The sequence below is a fragment of the Trachemys scripta genome, chromosome 14 (assembly GCF_013100865.1).
Source record: "Trachemys scripta elegans isolate TJP31775 chromosome 14, CAS_Tse_1.0, whole genome shotgun sequence".
Classification (NCBI taxonomy): domain Eukaryota; kingdom Metazoa; phylum Chordata; order Testudines; family Emydidae; genus Trachemys; species Trachemys scripta.
This window is the reverse complement of record NC_048311.1, coordinates 28,986,576-29,002,872: the sequence shown is the minus strand read 5'-3', so window position 1 is coordinate 29,002,872 and position 16,297 is coordinate 28,986,576. Positions and strand designations below refer to the sequence as shown.

Genomic DNA, 16,297 nt, shown 5'->3' with positions numbered 1-16,297 from the left:
TAAAAAAGTGAACTACAAAAACTGCAGTTCCATCACGTGAAATCTTACTTACCGTTCCGCAGGCCGTCAGCAGGGTTCGGATGTTTAGACCCACCCTGCAGACCTCGGCCACTTGAGCTAACAGAGTAACTGGTAGCAGTAGCAGGATGCTACCAATATTTGGACATTGCCCCAAGCTCTGCAGAGAGAGAGCTGCAAAGGGGTGTCTGGGGGGGCAGCCTTACCTTGCACGCTGGATGAACTGAGTTGCTTTTTCTGCATACTCTGCAGCCAAGCCAGCGAGGTTCACAGGCTGTTGGATGATGGTGATGTTTTCAAAGAGAGGAAGAGCCACCTTGGTGTAACAATCTCTCCCATGGCTGCTGGAGAGAAACCAAGAGACCCCGTTAGTAACAAGGGAGGCTTTCTGAATGAAGGAAGCAGGCCTGCTTGTGCCCTGACCTCAGTGGGGTCCATTCGCAATGTGGCCCAGTCTCAGTTATTTCCCTTGCACCAGAAATCAAGCCTCATCTCTCTCGGGTTTGGCCGCACATGTGAGACAGACAGACCTGGAGGGGATCTGAACCCAGCCCCTCACTATCCCCTCCCATTGTGGGAGAGCGAACACATTTTTGTTACCACCAGGAGGCTCCAGCCTAGCTCAGGGCCCCTTGCTGGATGGACACTCAGTAAGGGACAGTCCCTGGAGAGCTTATGGTCTCAACAATGGGAACTGAGGCAGAGACAGACTGAGAGACTTATCCAAGATCGGGGCGGGGGGCAGTGTCTGGGGCAGAGCCAGGAACTGAGCCCAGATCTCCTGTGTCACAGACAAGTATCTTAACCACTTCCCTCCCATGGACCCCGTTTGGTCTCTGACTTCAGCAGAAGCCGGCCAGGGCCCCTCGTCTTGCTCTCTGGTTACCTCCTCTGGCTGGTGCATGAAGGAGCATTGACAGGTTCCTCAGGGTTTCCTTGGCCTGGGGGAGCAGTGCTGTGATGCCAGAGGAGGAGAGTGAAGGGGATCCAGGGGACCAGCCTGGCCCCCCAAACCTGCTGTGTTTTATACACACTGCAGGGTGAGAGGTGATGGTCCCCTCTGGGGCAGAGCAAGGGGAGAGGAGACCCCGGCGAACATTCATTCCAAACCCTTCACCTTTACAACCCCTGCCAATTTCTCTGTTCCTGGGATCCATGAGAAAACGTTTTCCGTTCAGCTCTGACATTTAGCACGAGGGAGATGCCGTTGATCACCCCCTCACTCCCATCAAAGCCCAGACTCCATTCCACCCCACCGGAGAAGCTGTACCTCGTGGCTGCAGAGTGTCGAGGGCATGCCGGACAGGGAGGGAGGTTGTAGCCTGGGGTGTCAGTACAACCCATGTCGTGACTGTAGGGGATCCCGAAGTAACAGTCGAAACCTGGGATCCAAACGAGAGCGTGAGTGTGTCCGTGGCGGCCTGCTGTGGCCGTTTGCCTGTTATCCACTGTTTACACAGTTGCTCCCGCTGAGTTTACAAGCTCAAGGATGGGAACGGGGTCGGTTCTAGGCAAAACAGCGGCTTAGCCTCCTGAACCATGCCGGTGAATGCTCACGCCCATGGGGCTCCATGGGGGTCTGACTGAAGGTTCGGGGATCTAGCTCATGTTATAACAGGACGAGGATCCATTGAGACTTCAGCGTTTTTACTTTCCTGTGGGTTTTTTCCCAACATGGTCCTCTTTTTAAAGGGCTCCAATATTGAGTTAATGGAGGGCTGGACCGAGTAAATAGCACAATAAGAGGGACTCTATTCTAAAGATAAATTGACAGTAATGCTGGACTTTCCTCCAAGTGAAGACAGACTTTTTGGGTCAACTCCACCCCAGAGATAACTCCACCAACCCCTGTGGGAGCAGCCCTGGGTGTGAACTTAAACACAGGGAGATCCAGAGCACACATATCCCCTACTCCACCTCGGCTACCAAAAGGAATTCACACCTCATAGACTGCGCCCCCTCTCTGCAGGCCCATGGGAGCTGGGCAACGGGCATTCCCACCCAATAACTAGAGCTACTCCTTCCACAGGGAATTCAAGTCACTGGCCACCCCACCAACCCCTCCTGCTGTTGTGGGAGTGGGCAGGGGTTGCAGAGTCTTCTGTGCAGCAGAACTCCTCTGGCAGCGGACAGAGCAGCGCATGGCCTCCTGCAGTATCCCTGCAGACTAATGACTTACAGGGGGACTGACAGAGGAGCCTGTTCCTCGCTTGCTCCTCCCTCTCTGAGGGCAATTACCAGGAAGGAGGAGAATGGGTTTAAAAAGAGAAAGGGACGGTGGGAAACAAAAACACTTGCTGGGTTTTACAACAAAAGCTTACCACGAAAGTTGGGATGATAGAGGCCGCTGTGCCCGAGGTGCCATTTACCTGCATGGAAGCAATAGGAAGTCTTTTCAGAAGGAAAACTGTGCAGGTACTAGTAATTACATACAGTGTCCAGGGCCTGACGTTTTAATCCAGCAACAAGAGTCACTGTCTTTGCAGGTCCTGTTTAAAGCGTGCCACTTTGCCGAGGGTTCCATTCCATAAAGGTGTTCGATCTCAGAGGAATTTCATAAAACAATTGTTACGTTTTCTCAAGTCTCGCTCATCCTTAAGCCCTTACCAAGGTTCTGCCAGACATTCAGTTTTCAAAGACAAGACATTCTAAGAGGTTCTGAATGATCCATTCTTGGCTTCCTCCTCTGAACTGCCTCATATGTGTTTTCAAAGATCAAGCACTATATTCTTAGGCTCTGCCACAATTTGGCCCAACATGATCACCAACAGTTTAATTATGAAGCTTTAGCTATTCTGGACCATATCCAGCCGTAATTTTGCATGCAAAACATCCTTTGAAGTCAAAGAATAATTTTGCATGTAAGTCAATGTAAAGAAATGGCAAAATCTGCATATAACTAACTGAATTTCTTGTGACTTTCTTTCATTGCATTTTAACGGCTCTGAATGAAAGTGTGTTTTACGCATTATCCACAGATGACTGATCTGATACACTAGAATGACTCCCTTGGAAGTTGGAACAGCGCTCCATATGCTTGCAGTAGGGAGTTCGAAACCATGGACACAACACATAACATAGCTTTTCATGCTAGCACAGGGTATTATATCAAGGAATATTTGGGTCTGTGGGCACAGAACTGTTCGGCATGTTAATATTTCGATTAAAAGTTACTATATGTAGGAAAAAAACACTCTTCTAAAGTTAAACAATTCACACATTGAAATTCTGGAGGGAACCAAAAGTTTAGTTCACATCATGATGTAACCACCCACATTTAAAAAGGCAATTTTTTAAAAATCATAGAACTGCAAAAAGAGAGGGAGAAAAAGTGAAAAGTCAGAAAAAAAATTATCCTTTAAGTTCCTCTTTAATGAATGCATGGGTTTCAATGTAGGGAAAAGACTCCCAAGCGGAGGATGGGCGCCTGTATATATTTTCACAATATTGAAGAAATAGATAGATAGATAGATAGATAGATGCAGAAAGTGCACTGGAGAATATATATTGGCCGAATAGTCCAGGGGCAGCTTGAACCGTTCTGCTTCAACGCTTCAACGCTAACCCAGAAGGGACCAATCCTAGAGGTGAATGAAGAGTCAGTCTTCATGGCCTATTTCAAGGTTTGTCTTAGCTGCTGTGACTGCCAGCAAGGGAGCTAGTCATTTAGTGCGAAATGAGAAGATGTTTCTCATGACATAGACGTGATGCTCAAGCTCCCGCCGCTGAACAGCTTCCACCGTTATTTAATGCTTCTATTACAGTAGCACTCCAAAGCCCCAAGCGGGGTCAGGTGTGCAAGATGCTGCACAGACCACAGAGACAGACACAGTCCCCACCCCCGAGAATGTACAACCTAAGTGGTAATAATCACTTGCAGCCATTCCCTGCGTGGGTTGGATCTGAGCCAACGAATTAGCTCCATGGTCCATCCTGTGTCCCTTGAGCAGGGGTGTTGGAACAATCTTTATAGAGGGGGAAACTGAGAGCCATTGAACCAAACTGTGTATAATGGAAACCACTTCAAGCCAGGGGCTGCCACCCCTAGCACCTCTGTTCCAGCACCTATGCCCCAAGCCCCATCTACCATTATCTACAGGATAAACTGCAAACCAGAACAGTAGTGAGCTTTCTGCAATGCATTCATTACCTATTACCGCAGTGATGTATCCTGCTTCCTTCAGAACCTCAGCTAACGTAGTCTCATTGAGGGGGAGGCCACCCACTGACGTGACAGCAAAGTTGTGGGTCACTCCATTGCGAATGCCGAGCCTTCCTGTGAGCAGGGAGGCACGGGATGGGGAGCAAGTGGATGCAGCAGAATGAAAATCCACAAATCTAGAAGAGAGAGAGGCGGAACATACTTTAGGATTTGTGACAAAAAGCTGCAAAAATGACCCCCGCTAGCTGACAAAAATTGACATGCTCCCACATGCTGGGCTTTGTCCGAGGAGCCCAGGGCAGCAAGCAAACATACGCGGGATTGCCATTCACTTGCCACAAGTGCAAATGACCATATTGTACATGTTAGCGGCCAGTGAGCTGCCAAGCTGCCTGAAGATAGCTGAGTTCTTCAAACTACCCTGAAGCTATATGGGTTTCAAACTGCCACCCATTCCCTTAGCGTTTAAGCATCTTCTGCACATAGGAAATTGGGAACAGTGAAGCCCTGAGTGGATGTCATGGTGTCTCTTGCTCTTCTCCCTCTTCAGGCACAGTAAACTGTGCTGGGAGTAGAGTGTGGTTGGTGGAAGGAGCTGGAACAGGGAGCGTTTGATGCTGGGAACATCACTGTGATTATATGGTGGAGACACTTTATCAAGTGGGAAGGTTTTACAGAGTTCCCTAAAGCCCGTCCGACTCCAGATTCATCCATAACCAGAGCCCTTCAAATGAGACGGATTTGTCACTGGCTTTCACGCGCTTCATGATCTGCATTGTTCCAAAGGAGGGCAACTGTCTCGGCAGTTCATCGATGGAGCTGTGCTCTCTAATGCAATGGGGAGCTGCTCCATTAACTGCTTTGAAGAGGGGACCAATGCCCTGACCTGGTGGCAGAAGAGGACTTGATGTGCTCACCACAACTTATACTCTAGAGGAAGTGGGCAGCTGCATTGGGTACCAGCTGGAGCCTCTCTCTTGGTTCTCCATTCAAAGACAGGGAAGTGCTGTGACCCAGCCTGGCGGTGATGTGGGCACAGCTCTCGCCCAAGGGGAAGGGAGGGGGTTCCTAGCGAGGCACAAGCAATCAGATGCACAAGTGCAGATGCATTTTTCAGGCTGGCCCTGGACATTTCAGTCCTTAAATATCAGGCCCACCACTTCCCTACCTTGTATCTTCACAGTCAGACCATTCTCCTCACACCCACAACAGCATTGTGAGAGACTTGTCTTGTCTGGAATACACAGCTGGGTCATTTCCTTAAATTCTATTGTCGATTCCCCATCGCTAGAACCAACTTCCCCCTGCACCAAGGACCTGATACAGTTTTCTGAGGCCTTTCTCACACAGCCAGCACTTCTCCTCAGCCTGCCTTGATCTGAGGCGGTTGTCCCACTTCTGTTTAACCTCACGCCAGCTCCATTGGTCAGGTTTCTCCATCTAATTCTAGGAAATCATTCTCTGAGCAGTCCCAGCTCCGCACAGTTCCATGCACCAACTGCCAAATACCCAGCGGGACTGAAATCCTAGGTAAGAACCTCAAAAGGACAAAGCACTAGAAAATATATCCCAGGGAACAATCTAGCAGTGCTGGGGAGAAGGGAGGCGAACTACAGAACTACAGTACCTGATCTAGGAGGTTTTTTCTATCTCATATAGGAGCTAGACTGGAATTGTCCACAGAGTTCAGAATCCTGTCCCAACCAGGGGCAGAACCAGATGCTCCAGAGGAGGGCACAAGGACCCTACAATAGGAAGATGTGAAATGCCCCCATGAAGGTCTCACCCTAATCCCTAAATAATGAGAGTGGGTGATTTAAACCTTGAAATATGCGGTTTTATAACGGTAGTGAAGCGGTGTGTCCTCCCTCCGAGCCAGAGGAAGAGGAACCACTCTCTCTGCCCGGGTGGGGGGAATCAGGCCGGGCTTGACCCTCCCACCGAAAGTTGAGAGGCAGGGCAGGAAGTACAAAAGGCGGAGCCCCTAGCCGAGCCAGAGAAGGAGACAAACGTGCCGTGCTGGCTGCAGCCCGCTGACCCTGCGGCCAAGCCAAGTGCACCTTGGCCCTGGAGAGGACCGAAGCCGGGAAGGAGCCAGTGGGACTGCCGGCAGCTGAGTACCCCGATGAAGCGGAGGATGCTGAGACCACGGAGCCCGATCTGGAACTCTGGTAGAAAGTAGCCCAGGGAAACCAGACTTCAGTTTGGTGGTGTTGTGGCTTACCAGCCAGTCAGCATGTTGCGGGAGGACCCCTGCTGACCCAGTGGCAGGACACCCCGCTAGTGTTAGTGCCCTGGGCTGGGATGCAGTGTAGGCGGGCGGGCTTCTGCCCCCCTATCCCTGGGGTGGCAGAGTCCCCACCATAGAGTGCTTGCTAGCTCTCCCCTGCCTAAGGGTTAGAGCTCATAGACTGCGTCACTGTGCTGCCTGATTACAGGCCTGAGCCTACAGACTACTCATTAGCCCAGCCCTGCCTGAGGGTCTAATCCCTATTGACTATTTGGGGTCCCACCCTGTTACAAAGGCTGGAAGAGCCATGATCCCAATTCCTAGTGAAGTGACCCACAGGGAGCGGGACGACCACAACACCACTACAATAACTTTTCTAAAACAGGAGTTAATAAACTGGCAAGAGAATAAATTGTGCATTCTTGTAACCTAATCCTGGCCAGATATTAAATAGTTAATGTTTAGGAACAGCGCTGAAAATTTAAAGCTCTATGTAGATGCTCAGGGTTATTGTTACAATGCATTGTATATCCCGGTTAAAAGGAATATTAAAATCATTTTCCAGCTGCGATTTCTCTCTGGGTTCTACACAAAAAGACATGGTATGATTTCCTCCGCGATTACCATAATTTGTATTTATCAATGTCCTTAAAGACAAGACTCGTTTATTTGAACCAGGACCTGCTTCTAAATATTTGCTGAAATGAAGAAAAGTCTTTACTACTAGGCAATTAGTTCATGCAAATATTTGTCTATCAGCTGTTCCTAGGTTATCAGAACCCAGGTTCTCTGCCACACTGGCTGAAGTTAACCACAGTCAGCATGAAGAACAAACACGTTGCAAACAACCAGAGTTCTAAACAGTGATGCTATGTTCACTGATTTCCTGTGCATCTGGGCAAGTTTTCCAAGGCAGTCCTAATGCTTGTTCAGGAACTCTTTCTTGGGTCACCACCTGCACCTTTTGGGCTTGCTGCAGACCAAGGACATAAATAAGAAGGATACTGTGCACTTGTATCACCCCTTCTTTTGGAGATCTCAGTGGTTTAACAGACACTAAAGCTGGAACTGTCAATGAGGCCTATGGAAGCTAGATTCCTATCTCCAAACCCACCAAGGCCCCTTGGAAAATGCCAGCCTTAAAGCTCAGCCTTGCAACCTCTGTGTGAGGTAAGGGAGCATTATTATCCCTATCTTGCTGAGAGGGAAACTGAGGCACGGGATGGACAAAGATACTGCCCAAGGTCACCCAGAGCTGGGAATAGAGCCCAGAGCTCCTGATTCAGCTTCCTGGACTTTAACCACCCTCCCCTCCCCTCCAACCAACTCATGGGGAATCTGCCTAATTCTGAGGCAGGTGCAGTATCTTTTGGACCTTCATCCTACAGGCCACTGTAGCAGGCAGGGCCCCCACAGTGTCCTGCCCAGCCGCACCCCATTGGTGGTGCTAGATCCTTGCTCTTGCTATTTTGAGGGCATATGTGATGTAAGTAACGCACATCCCTCCGTGGGGGTGGGGGGAGGGAGTGTCTCAGCATAGGGATGAATTTGACCACAGGTAGTCCAGAGCATGGTTCTCACATGGATCTCAGACAGGATACACTGGCACTTACTGTTGTTGTTAAGAACTCGTGAGAACCTCTGTCCGTTTTCCTGTTGCCCACCTGCCATTTGGTATCACACAACAGGTAAATGGAAGACTCAGAAATAGACAGACACCTCTTTGAGGCTTACCTCATTCCTTCTGCAGCCATCTGATCCAAGTTAGGAGTGTCCTTGGTTTCTGCCCAGTTGGCCCCAAGGTCCCCCCATCCAACATCATCTGCCAAAATGACTATGAAATTCGGTTTGTTCTGAACTGTTCTCTTCTCACCCACCCAAAGATCTGAGAGGTGATAGAAGAGCCCAACTAAACCGCCAGCCAGCAGCAGAAGCATTTTCAGGAACAGAATCTCCATGGTGTCAGGAGAACGCCTCCTGGAGACTTTTAGTGTGAGTGAGTAGGTGGTGGTGGCCTATTCCTGCCGCACGCTCATTTGAGAACTCCCATTGTCGTGCTTTCCTCAGACGTGAGTCAGCTGTTTATTGCCACCCAAAGCAGCCCTAGGATTCTGCAGCGAAGCAAATTTCACATCTTTGGATGGTGCTGAAGAGACGAGTTACAAAACTGCGGTATTGACTTTTGATCCTTTGGAGATCGACTGAACCATAATCTTCCTCTCTCTTTTCCATTGGCAACCAGCTGACATGCTAAGTCAGATCTTGTAGGAAGTCACAATAATCATATTGTCATTTAATAATTGTGGGGTTTTGCTAAATATTCAATTAAAATAACATCTTATTAATATATAAAAACGGTTTACTTGTTTTCCCCAAGCTTCTTTATCCTGATTACAAATTGTCTGTACGGCATCCAATTTTATAAATTACTTAGTCCCAGGAAGTCTGCAATTTAGATTACTGGTGTTTACAGGAGAATTCTCTATTTGGCCTTGTAAAGTGATCATGCCCATTCTTCAAAAGACTAGACAAAAGTTGATGTTAAATGATGTCGAACTGTTCTTTGAATTCCATAAGGGGGACACCTTTACATTACAGCAAATGTTCCTGTGCAAGAAAAACAAGAGACAATTAGCACTGGAAAGAGTTACGCTTTTAGACCCTAATCTTAGTGAGCATAAGAATTGTTTTTCTATTGCAGAGACATTTCCTTTGCTTTTCAAACACAGCAGTTGCAATTTTGCTGTCAAATTTAAGGTTGCTGTAACTCAACTGATAACTACTCCAATGCCTGGAAACAAAGGCCGTGCCCATTTTCCCTAATCACCCCATATCAAACCTACAGACTCTGATTGTATAAACAATCAAGCCTGACTTCTTCTTATACAATTATGAGTTAAAGATCACTGGAGAAGTAATTTTGCCTCGATTTGCAATGTGATCTCAGATTTGATCTTTGAGCATGAGGTCATGCGTCCAAAAAAGAATTAGATAAGTTCCTGCAGGATAGGTACATCAATGGCTATTAGCCAAGATGGTCAGGAACGCAACCCCATTATCTGGGTATTTCTAAACATCTGACTGCTAGTAGCTGGGACTGGAAGACAGGGGATAGATCACTTGTTAATTGCCCTGTTCTGTTCATTCCCTCTGAAGATCTGGTACTGGTCACTGTTGGAAGACAGGATTCTGGGATAGATGGACCATTGGTCTGACCCAGTATGGCGATTCTTATGTTCTTATGTCACGGGGTGTTATTAATCTGCATTGCAGACTGCAAACAGGCAGATAGGATTTATGTGCAGACTTTCCACATTTTTTAATAATTTACAAGGACTAAGGTCACTTAGTAAAACTCAGTTTTAAAAATTAAACCTTATTTACACTGCATAGGCCCACTCCTCATACTGAACCAGAACATGACACTCTTCCTCATCTGGAATAGCAGCTTACCCCATGAATAGTCCTGTTGAACTCAAGGAGTTCTCTACATGAGTAAGGGTGTCAGAATCTAGTGCCCGGAGAGCAGCGCTGGTCTCAGAAATACAGGGCAGGGCAGGAGAGGCTGCAGAGAAGCTGATGTAGTGGCTGTGTGCTGATGGATCGTCACGGAAATCAGTATGCTTGCAGGGTGGTAGCTGGGGGCAGATTTGGTCCAAGGTGGCTATAGGAAGGCATGTAAGGCAGAACTAAGGGACCAAATGCCTGTAGGGCTGTCTAGAGAAACTGCCCAGAGTTATAGTTGGGGAACATGTTGAAAGTTACGATTTAACTAAACTAATCAGCCAAGATTTACAAAAAAGGAGCTGGTGCCTAAGCAATCAGTGTGAATTTCATGAGACAGTAACAAGAAATGAGGTGGCAGGAAGCTCATATAATTTACAAGCCTTCAGGCTATTTATACAAAACCATCAGCACAAGCCTCATCTGCAAGGACAATAAGAATGATATCCGAGGATGAGACATTCGAATGGGCAAAGAACTGGCTTTAATATCAAATGCAGAGAGCACTGAGTATCAGCGGCTTGAAGCAGACGGAGCAAGCTAGCTGAGTCCAGCTAGGGCCAGTATTATGACAGATGTTTCCAGTTGTGTATCAATGCCCTTGAGAAAAGAATGTGCAGCTGATAATACAAAACTTGAGGGTCAGTCAACACAACTGAGGAGGGCAACAAAATTAAGAATGACCTAGATAAACTGAAAAGAAGAGTAAATAAATGAATAATAAAAACCAAAAGGACCATGAGATGCAGGGTAAAACGAGAGAAAACAAAACAAACACCACGTGTAGGTCAAGAATTCAGCAGTTGGCAGTGGGAAATAAGTCATAATTTCCCAGTCAAATTCATGATTAAGTTTTAAAAGTCTGAGGGCTTCAGTTCAGATCAGCATCTTTCTTTAGTCTTCTCACTTGTAATAAAAAATCATCATCATAAATATAACCTTGTGAAGTTATTTAACACCTTTCATCTGAGGCTCTCAAAGCTCTTTACGGACATTCACTAATGAAGTGTGTGAGGTACAGAACAGCCCTCCAGATGCACAGACAGTCTAAGTGATTTGTCCAGGATCACACACCAGCCACTGCCTGAGCCAAGAATAGACCTCAGGAGTCCTGACTTCCATTTGTGTGCATTAACCACAAAACCACAGTCATTCCCTCATGTATTACACTACCAAAAAGAACCTATATCAGACAGAGAGCTAGATTAGATTGGTACTAAATTTCCTTCGTTTCCAGACAGAATTCCCATTGTAGTGAAACAGACTTATGGGGGCAGAATTCCTTCAGAAAGAAGGTTTTGAATGAATGAGCCCAAATTGTTTCCTGCAGGGCTCGGTTGATGAACGTTTCTCCGATGATGAAAGTTTCTCCATTGATGAAAGTTCAATGCTGGATTGGTTGTTTTAGTTAGTTGTTTTTTTTTTTCTCCTAATGAAAAGGGAAGCCTCTGAAATAAGTAGGGATAAGATACTTTCTTTTCTCAGGTGAAAGCTGCTTGTAGGCTGCCGTACACTGCAGAGCTCTTTAAATATTGCCCTGTGTACATAGAGAAACATCCCATAAAGTTTGCCAACTTTCATTGAAAAAAAATATTCCCGGAATAAAATAAACCAATTCTTATAATCTTTTCATAAGATGACTCTGGTTCCAATCCTGCCCAAGGGATTGATCCAGCAAACACTATCAGATGTCGCATTTGCGACTATGAACAGTTCCCCATGGCGTAACCTCCAAGTGCAAATTTGCCAACACCAAGCGTTCCAGAATCTTGAGACGGGCTTTGAAATTACAAGATTTTAAAAGTTAATAAATGGGGAGAAGGGGTTCTTGTTATTTGCTTTCTGGATTTTGAGCTTTTAGGGATCACTTTTTCAAGCTTTTTCCACAAGCATGAGGGCTAGGCTTGTGTTGTGACTTGCAACAAATTGTTGGACTATTCTTTTAGCCATTTTCTGTTTTTTGTCCTGTGCTAACCCAGGTTGTGAGCGATGGTCAGGCCGACGCATGAGTCTGTGCTCGGTTTCCTGGTTTATTCTGCTTTTATGTGGCTTGTTTGGCAGGAGAATTTTGCTGCAGTGCATTTGGGGTGCCAGCCCTTGTGCCCTGTAGCTGCGGTACCCCTCCACTTTGGCCGGGCTGCCTTAGAGTAAAAGAGGTACAGTCGGACTCCGTACTACCCTGGACGCTAGCTTGACACCTTCTCGGCTTGGTAAAACCTGCCAGAGCATATGCTCCGCCGTATTTCGCTGTCAAACCCCGTTCACCCCCACACCAACGCTCCGTGATCATATACCAAATGAGATCAGAAGGCATACAGAGGTGACGGATGTAGTGCAGGCAATGTACGACGCAAAGCAGAGATGGACAGGTCATGTAGTCTGCAGGCAAGACAATAAGTGGACAACCCGCATCAGTGACTGGATCCCCAGAGATCACAAGCGACCGCTGGGCAGACCGAAAATGCGCTGGGCCGGTCTCATGATAAAACTCTTTGGCCAAAAATGGAAAGAACATGCTCGCAATGAAATAGAATGGTGTGGTGTCGACTTGCATTCGTGGAGGGATGGACAAGGACAAGCTGGACAAAGGTGACGAGGGCTAGAGACTTATGCTTTTATTTAAAAAAAAAAAAAAAGAAAGCTGACATTCTCATGTAATCCCATGACCCCAGAAACATGTCTACACTAGAAAGGCTTTGCTGGTATAGCTACGCTGGTACTGTATTGTACTAGCAAACCCTCCTAGTGGAGACACAGTTCATACCAGCAGAAAAATTCTTTTGCCAATACAGCTTATGCCATTCCCCAAAGAAATAAGCTATCCCAGCAAAAGGACTTTTTTGTCAGTATTACTGTATCTACACTAGAGTTTTTTGCCATTTTACAAACGCTGTAGAGAATCACATCCTAATCGACATTATTATCCCGGGAAAAGTATCTAGTGTAAACCTGGCCTACGTGTTTGGAAGATTGGGGTTCAAAGCAGCAGCGACTGAAAGTTATTAGCCTGTGCAGGCTGGTTGTGGGTCGAGATGAAATAAGCTGGTGTCCCTCTTCCAATTCCCAATAATGGGCAAGTGTCCACCACACAAAAAAACAACCGATTCTGATCTCGTTTACACTGGCGTAAATGTGGAGTATTCCACTAACTTAGGTACAATGACTCTAGATTTACACGGAAGCAGCTGACAGCGGAATCCTGTCCCTTCTTGACTCCCCTTTCACCCATGGTCCCTTCCAAGGGTGTTCCCTACAGAGCAGCGTGGCACATTGGCAGCTCAGTGCTGGGGGAAGTTGACACCAAGGCTGCTGTGGATAGACCTGTTCTACGGACAGAAGGCTCTGGTCTCCAATGCAGGTTCTAACACCCTTCAAAACTGCTACAGTCAGGTTTTTTTAAATGGGTGGTTTTTTTAGATAGCTTGAGGATTTTGTAACCCAGTGCGGGACTCTGTTACCACTCGACCTGCATAGAGTAACTTGTAGGATGGGGGCCATGCTGTCTACCTGCTTTGCAGAAACTCTCCATGCACATTACATCCTCGCCACATGCACACCAGTCTTCCCAGTCTAATAGCACAGTAAGGTAAGCAAGCAAAGTAAAATTGAGCATCATGAGAAAGAGCCTAATCTTCATTTCAGAGTAACAGCCTGTGAAAAAGTGTCCTTTTGTGCCATAAGGGTGCAAAACGTGCGCCGGCACTCCTAGCTGAAAATGCCCAAGCAAGGTATCTTTTAAAATTGTATATATGAAAAACAAACCCTGCTGGTTGGATACTTCCTGCTAATAAAAGAGCTTACGGCTTTGCCTGGCACATCTCTAGCATGAGTGACCTACCACAATAATACAATGCCACACCCCTGCCTGACCAAACTAACTGCGCCTCCAGCCATCCGAGAGGGAGCCTGAACTTTGGCCGGATGTTTCGATTTATTGCAGGGAGGTAAGGGGGTATAACGTGGCTAACACAAGCAATCCGAACCATTTGCAAAGAACACTGTCTTCTCTCTAATTGAAAAGGAAAAGGTCATTTGAGGCCTACGTCTGTGCATTCGTGTCTGATCAAATTGCTTGATCCTCTGAGCTCTCAGGGTATGTCTACACTGCAGCTGGGAACCTGCCCATAGCTGCGGTAGGCAGAAAGGCACTAGCTATGATGGAGCTAGCGAGCTCAAAATAGTCATGTGGCCGTTGTGGCACAGGTGGCAGCGGGAGCTAGCCACCCGAGTTCAGAGCCCTCTGGGGATGTTCTCAGGCAGCCAGCCCATGACACAAAGTCCACACTGCCATTTTTAGTGCACTAGCTTGAGCGGAGCTAGCACGTGTCTATCCACCCCAGATGGGAGACTTGCTCCCAGTTGCAGAGCACATAAACCCTGAAAGGCCATTAACGGAGATGTGGAACAAAGTACAAAGAAACCTAGACCTGCCCACGTGGCAGATAAGCTATGCCAAGTTTTCCCTGCCCTGTCATCCTGACCAACAACGAGTCATGCAAACTCCATATTCAGCAAAGTACTATAGCATGTACTTTTCCCATTGACTTCAATGGGATTTAAGCACGGGCTTCAGTGCTTTGCTTAGTAGGTGGGGTACACTCAAGCACATGCTTATGTGCTTTGTTGAATCAGAGCCCCCGGCTGAGAAAACAATTGTTCAGAGGCAAGAGAGTGGAGGGGTGTCTCGCCAGTTCAAAATAAATAAAGATATTCTATCTCCTAGAACTGGAAGGGACAGGTAAGTGAGTCCAGCCCCCTGCCTTCACTAGCAGAACCAAGTACTGATTTTGCCCCAGTCCCTAAGTGGCCCCCTCAAAGATTAAACTCACAACCCTGGGTTTAGCAGGCCAATGCTCAAACCACTCAGCTATCCCTCCCCTCTGCAACCCAGCAGCAAATTCACCTGCCACAGTGACTCCTAAGAACCACTGCAGGACTTCCAGAGGACCGAAACTCCACTCTCTTCAAAACAAGACCAGGACAGTTACTGAATTCTGGATGCTGCAGCTGGCTGTCTGAGCTTGAGATTTCCTTGACTATCTAAAAATACGTCACTCCGCATTGTTTGAACATAATTCCTTCTTTAACTGCCGTATGCCGGATGTTTGCACACCAGCCTGCCTGAGGTTGCATATCTGAAGACTGCATGTTTAAGCACACGGGGCAGCCGCTGTACGGTTGCCACCGTAACACGCTGAATGTATGGAAGCCTAAAGTCACTGCTGAGCTTGTCCATCCCTGCACAATTCAGTGGCAAGGCATCAGACGGCTTTAAAAAGGCGGAAATTATAAATATGTCTTTATGCGGCATCCTTCAGTTTCTACTAGGAGAGAGAAATGCTGCCCACAAAGCAGAGATTTGCCCAGGCCTACACTGCAATAAATGGTTCTTGAACACTATTTTAATAGTGAGGTCATTTCAAGTATCCCCCCTCAGAAGAGAAGCTATGCTGTGATGTGACTAATTAATGCCCACCGTAAAGTAAATCCAAGCAGGCTGGGCATAGCCAGAGGGGAGAGCAGGAAATGTCTGTATGGTCTTTATTTTTTTACCTGTATAGAAAACTGTATCCATTAAATTGTCTCCAGTCTGCTCTGGAGAGAATGAGTCTTTGGGCCCCGGTGAGCTAATCTCTACACAATTCCAGACTGGCCTGGAGAATGGAGCTGTCAGCCAGAACCCAACAACCCGACAACGTGACCCCTTTGAACTGGGCGCCTGATCAGCCAGCTATGGAAGAATCTGCCCGTTTAAAGCACAGAGAGAGGCTTTTCTGAACCTGCTCGGTGAGTCCCCCGATGTCAGTCCCAAAGGCCTCAGCGACTGACCATCTCCACTACTAAACCTCAGACCGCAGAGCACATGTGGCGCGAATGTGGGTCAGTAGCCCCAAAGGAAGTTTAAATCAGAGAGGTAGCGTGTATACCTTAGCCCGAGTCCCCTGGTTTCCAAGCCATTGTGTGGGAACCCTGGAGCTGAGCAGGCCCTTTGACTGGCCTGAAGCACATGGGCAAGCTGTAGAGTGAGGTGCTGAACTGGTGATGCGGTAGGAGCGCTCCCCACCACAGGGGGAACTAGAGGATCCCCGGGAGGGAATTCAGAGTGGAGAGGAGGAGCTGGGTTGGGTGGGATGAACCAGGAGAGGAAGGACTAGGAGCCAAAGACACCTCACGGTCGTAAATGAACTGCCCTTTCGTCAGACACCAGCCAGTGCTGAACGCTGTTGCCCACCTTCCCACAACACCCCCATCTCCAAACAACTCAACTGCCTCCCCGGCCACGTCAGCATCCAATTCATTTTATTTGCTCACCTGCCTTCAAAATTACCCAAGAAGCTTCTCCAGCCTGCTCAAAAGACCACCTCTCTCTCTCGCCTCCCCTT

At 47.4% G+C, this 16,297-nt stretch overlaps 1 protein-coding gene across 8 annotated transcripts in view; it reads right to left on the bottom strand.

Annotated features, from left to right (window-relative positions):
- Positions 1-16,297, bottom strand: part of ARSG (arylsulfatase G) — a gene marked incomplete at its 3' end in the record, with an annotated part of 68,485 nt that overhangs the window by 27,623 nt on the left and 24,565 nt on the right. For 7 of the 8 annotated variants that reach the window (XM_034790333.1, XM_034790326.1, XM_034790330.1 and 4 more), the window contains 5 exon segments: positions 225-362; positions 1,289-1,400; positions 2,340-2,387; positions 4,169-4,356; positions 8,145-9,017. In XM_034790333.1, coding sequence (XP_034646224.1) covers positions 225-362; positions 1,289-1,400; positions 2,340-2,387; positions 4,169-4,356; positions 8,145-8,368 — 710 coding nt within the window. In that variant the 5' untranslated portion in view covers positions 8,369-9,017. 8 annotated transcript variants of the gene reach the window in all.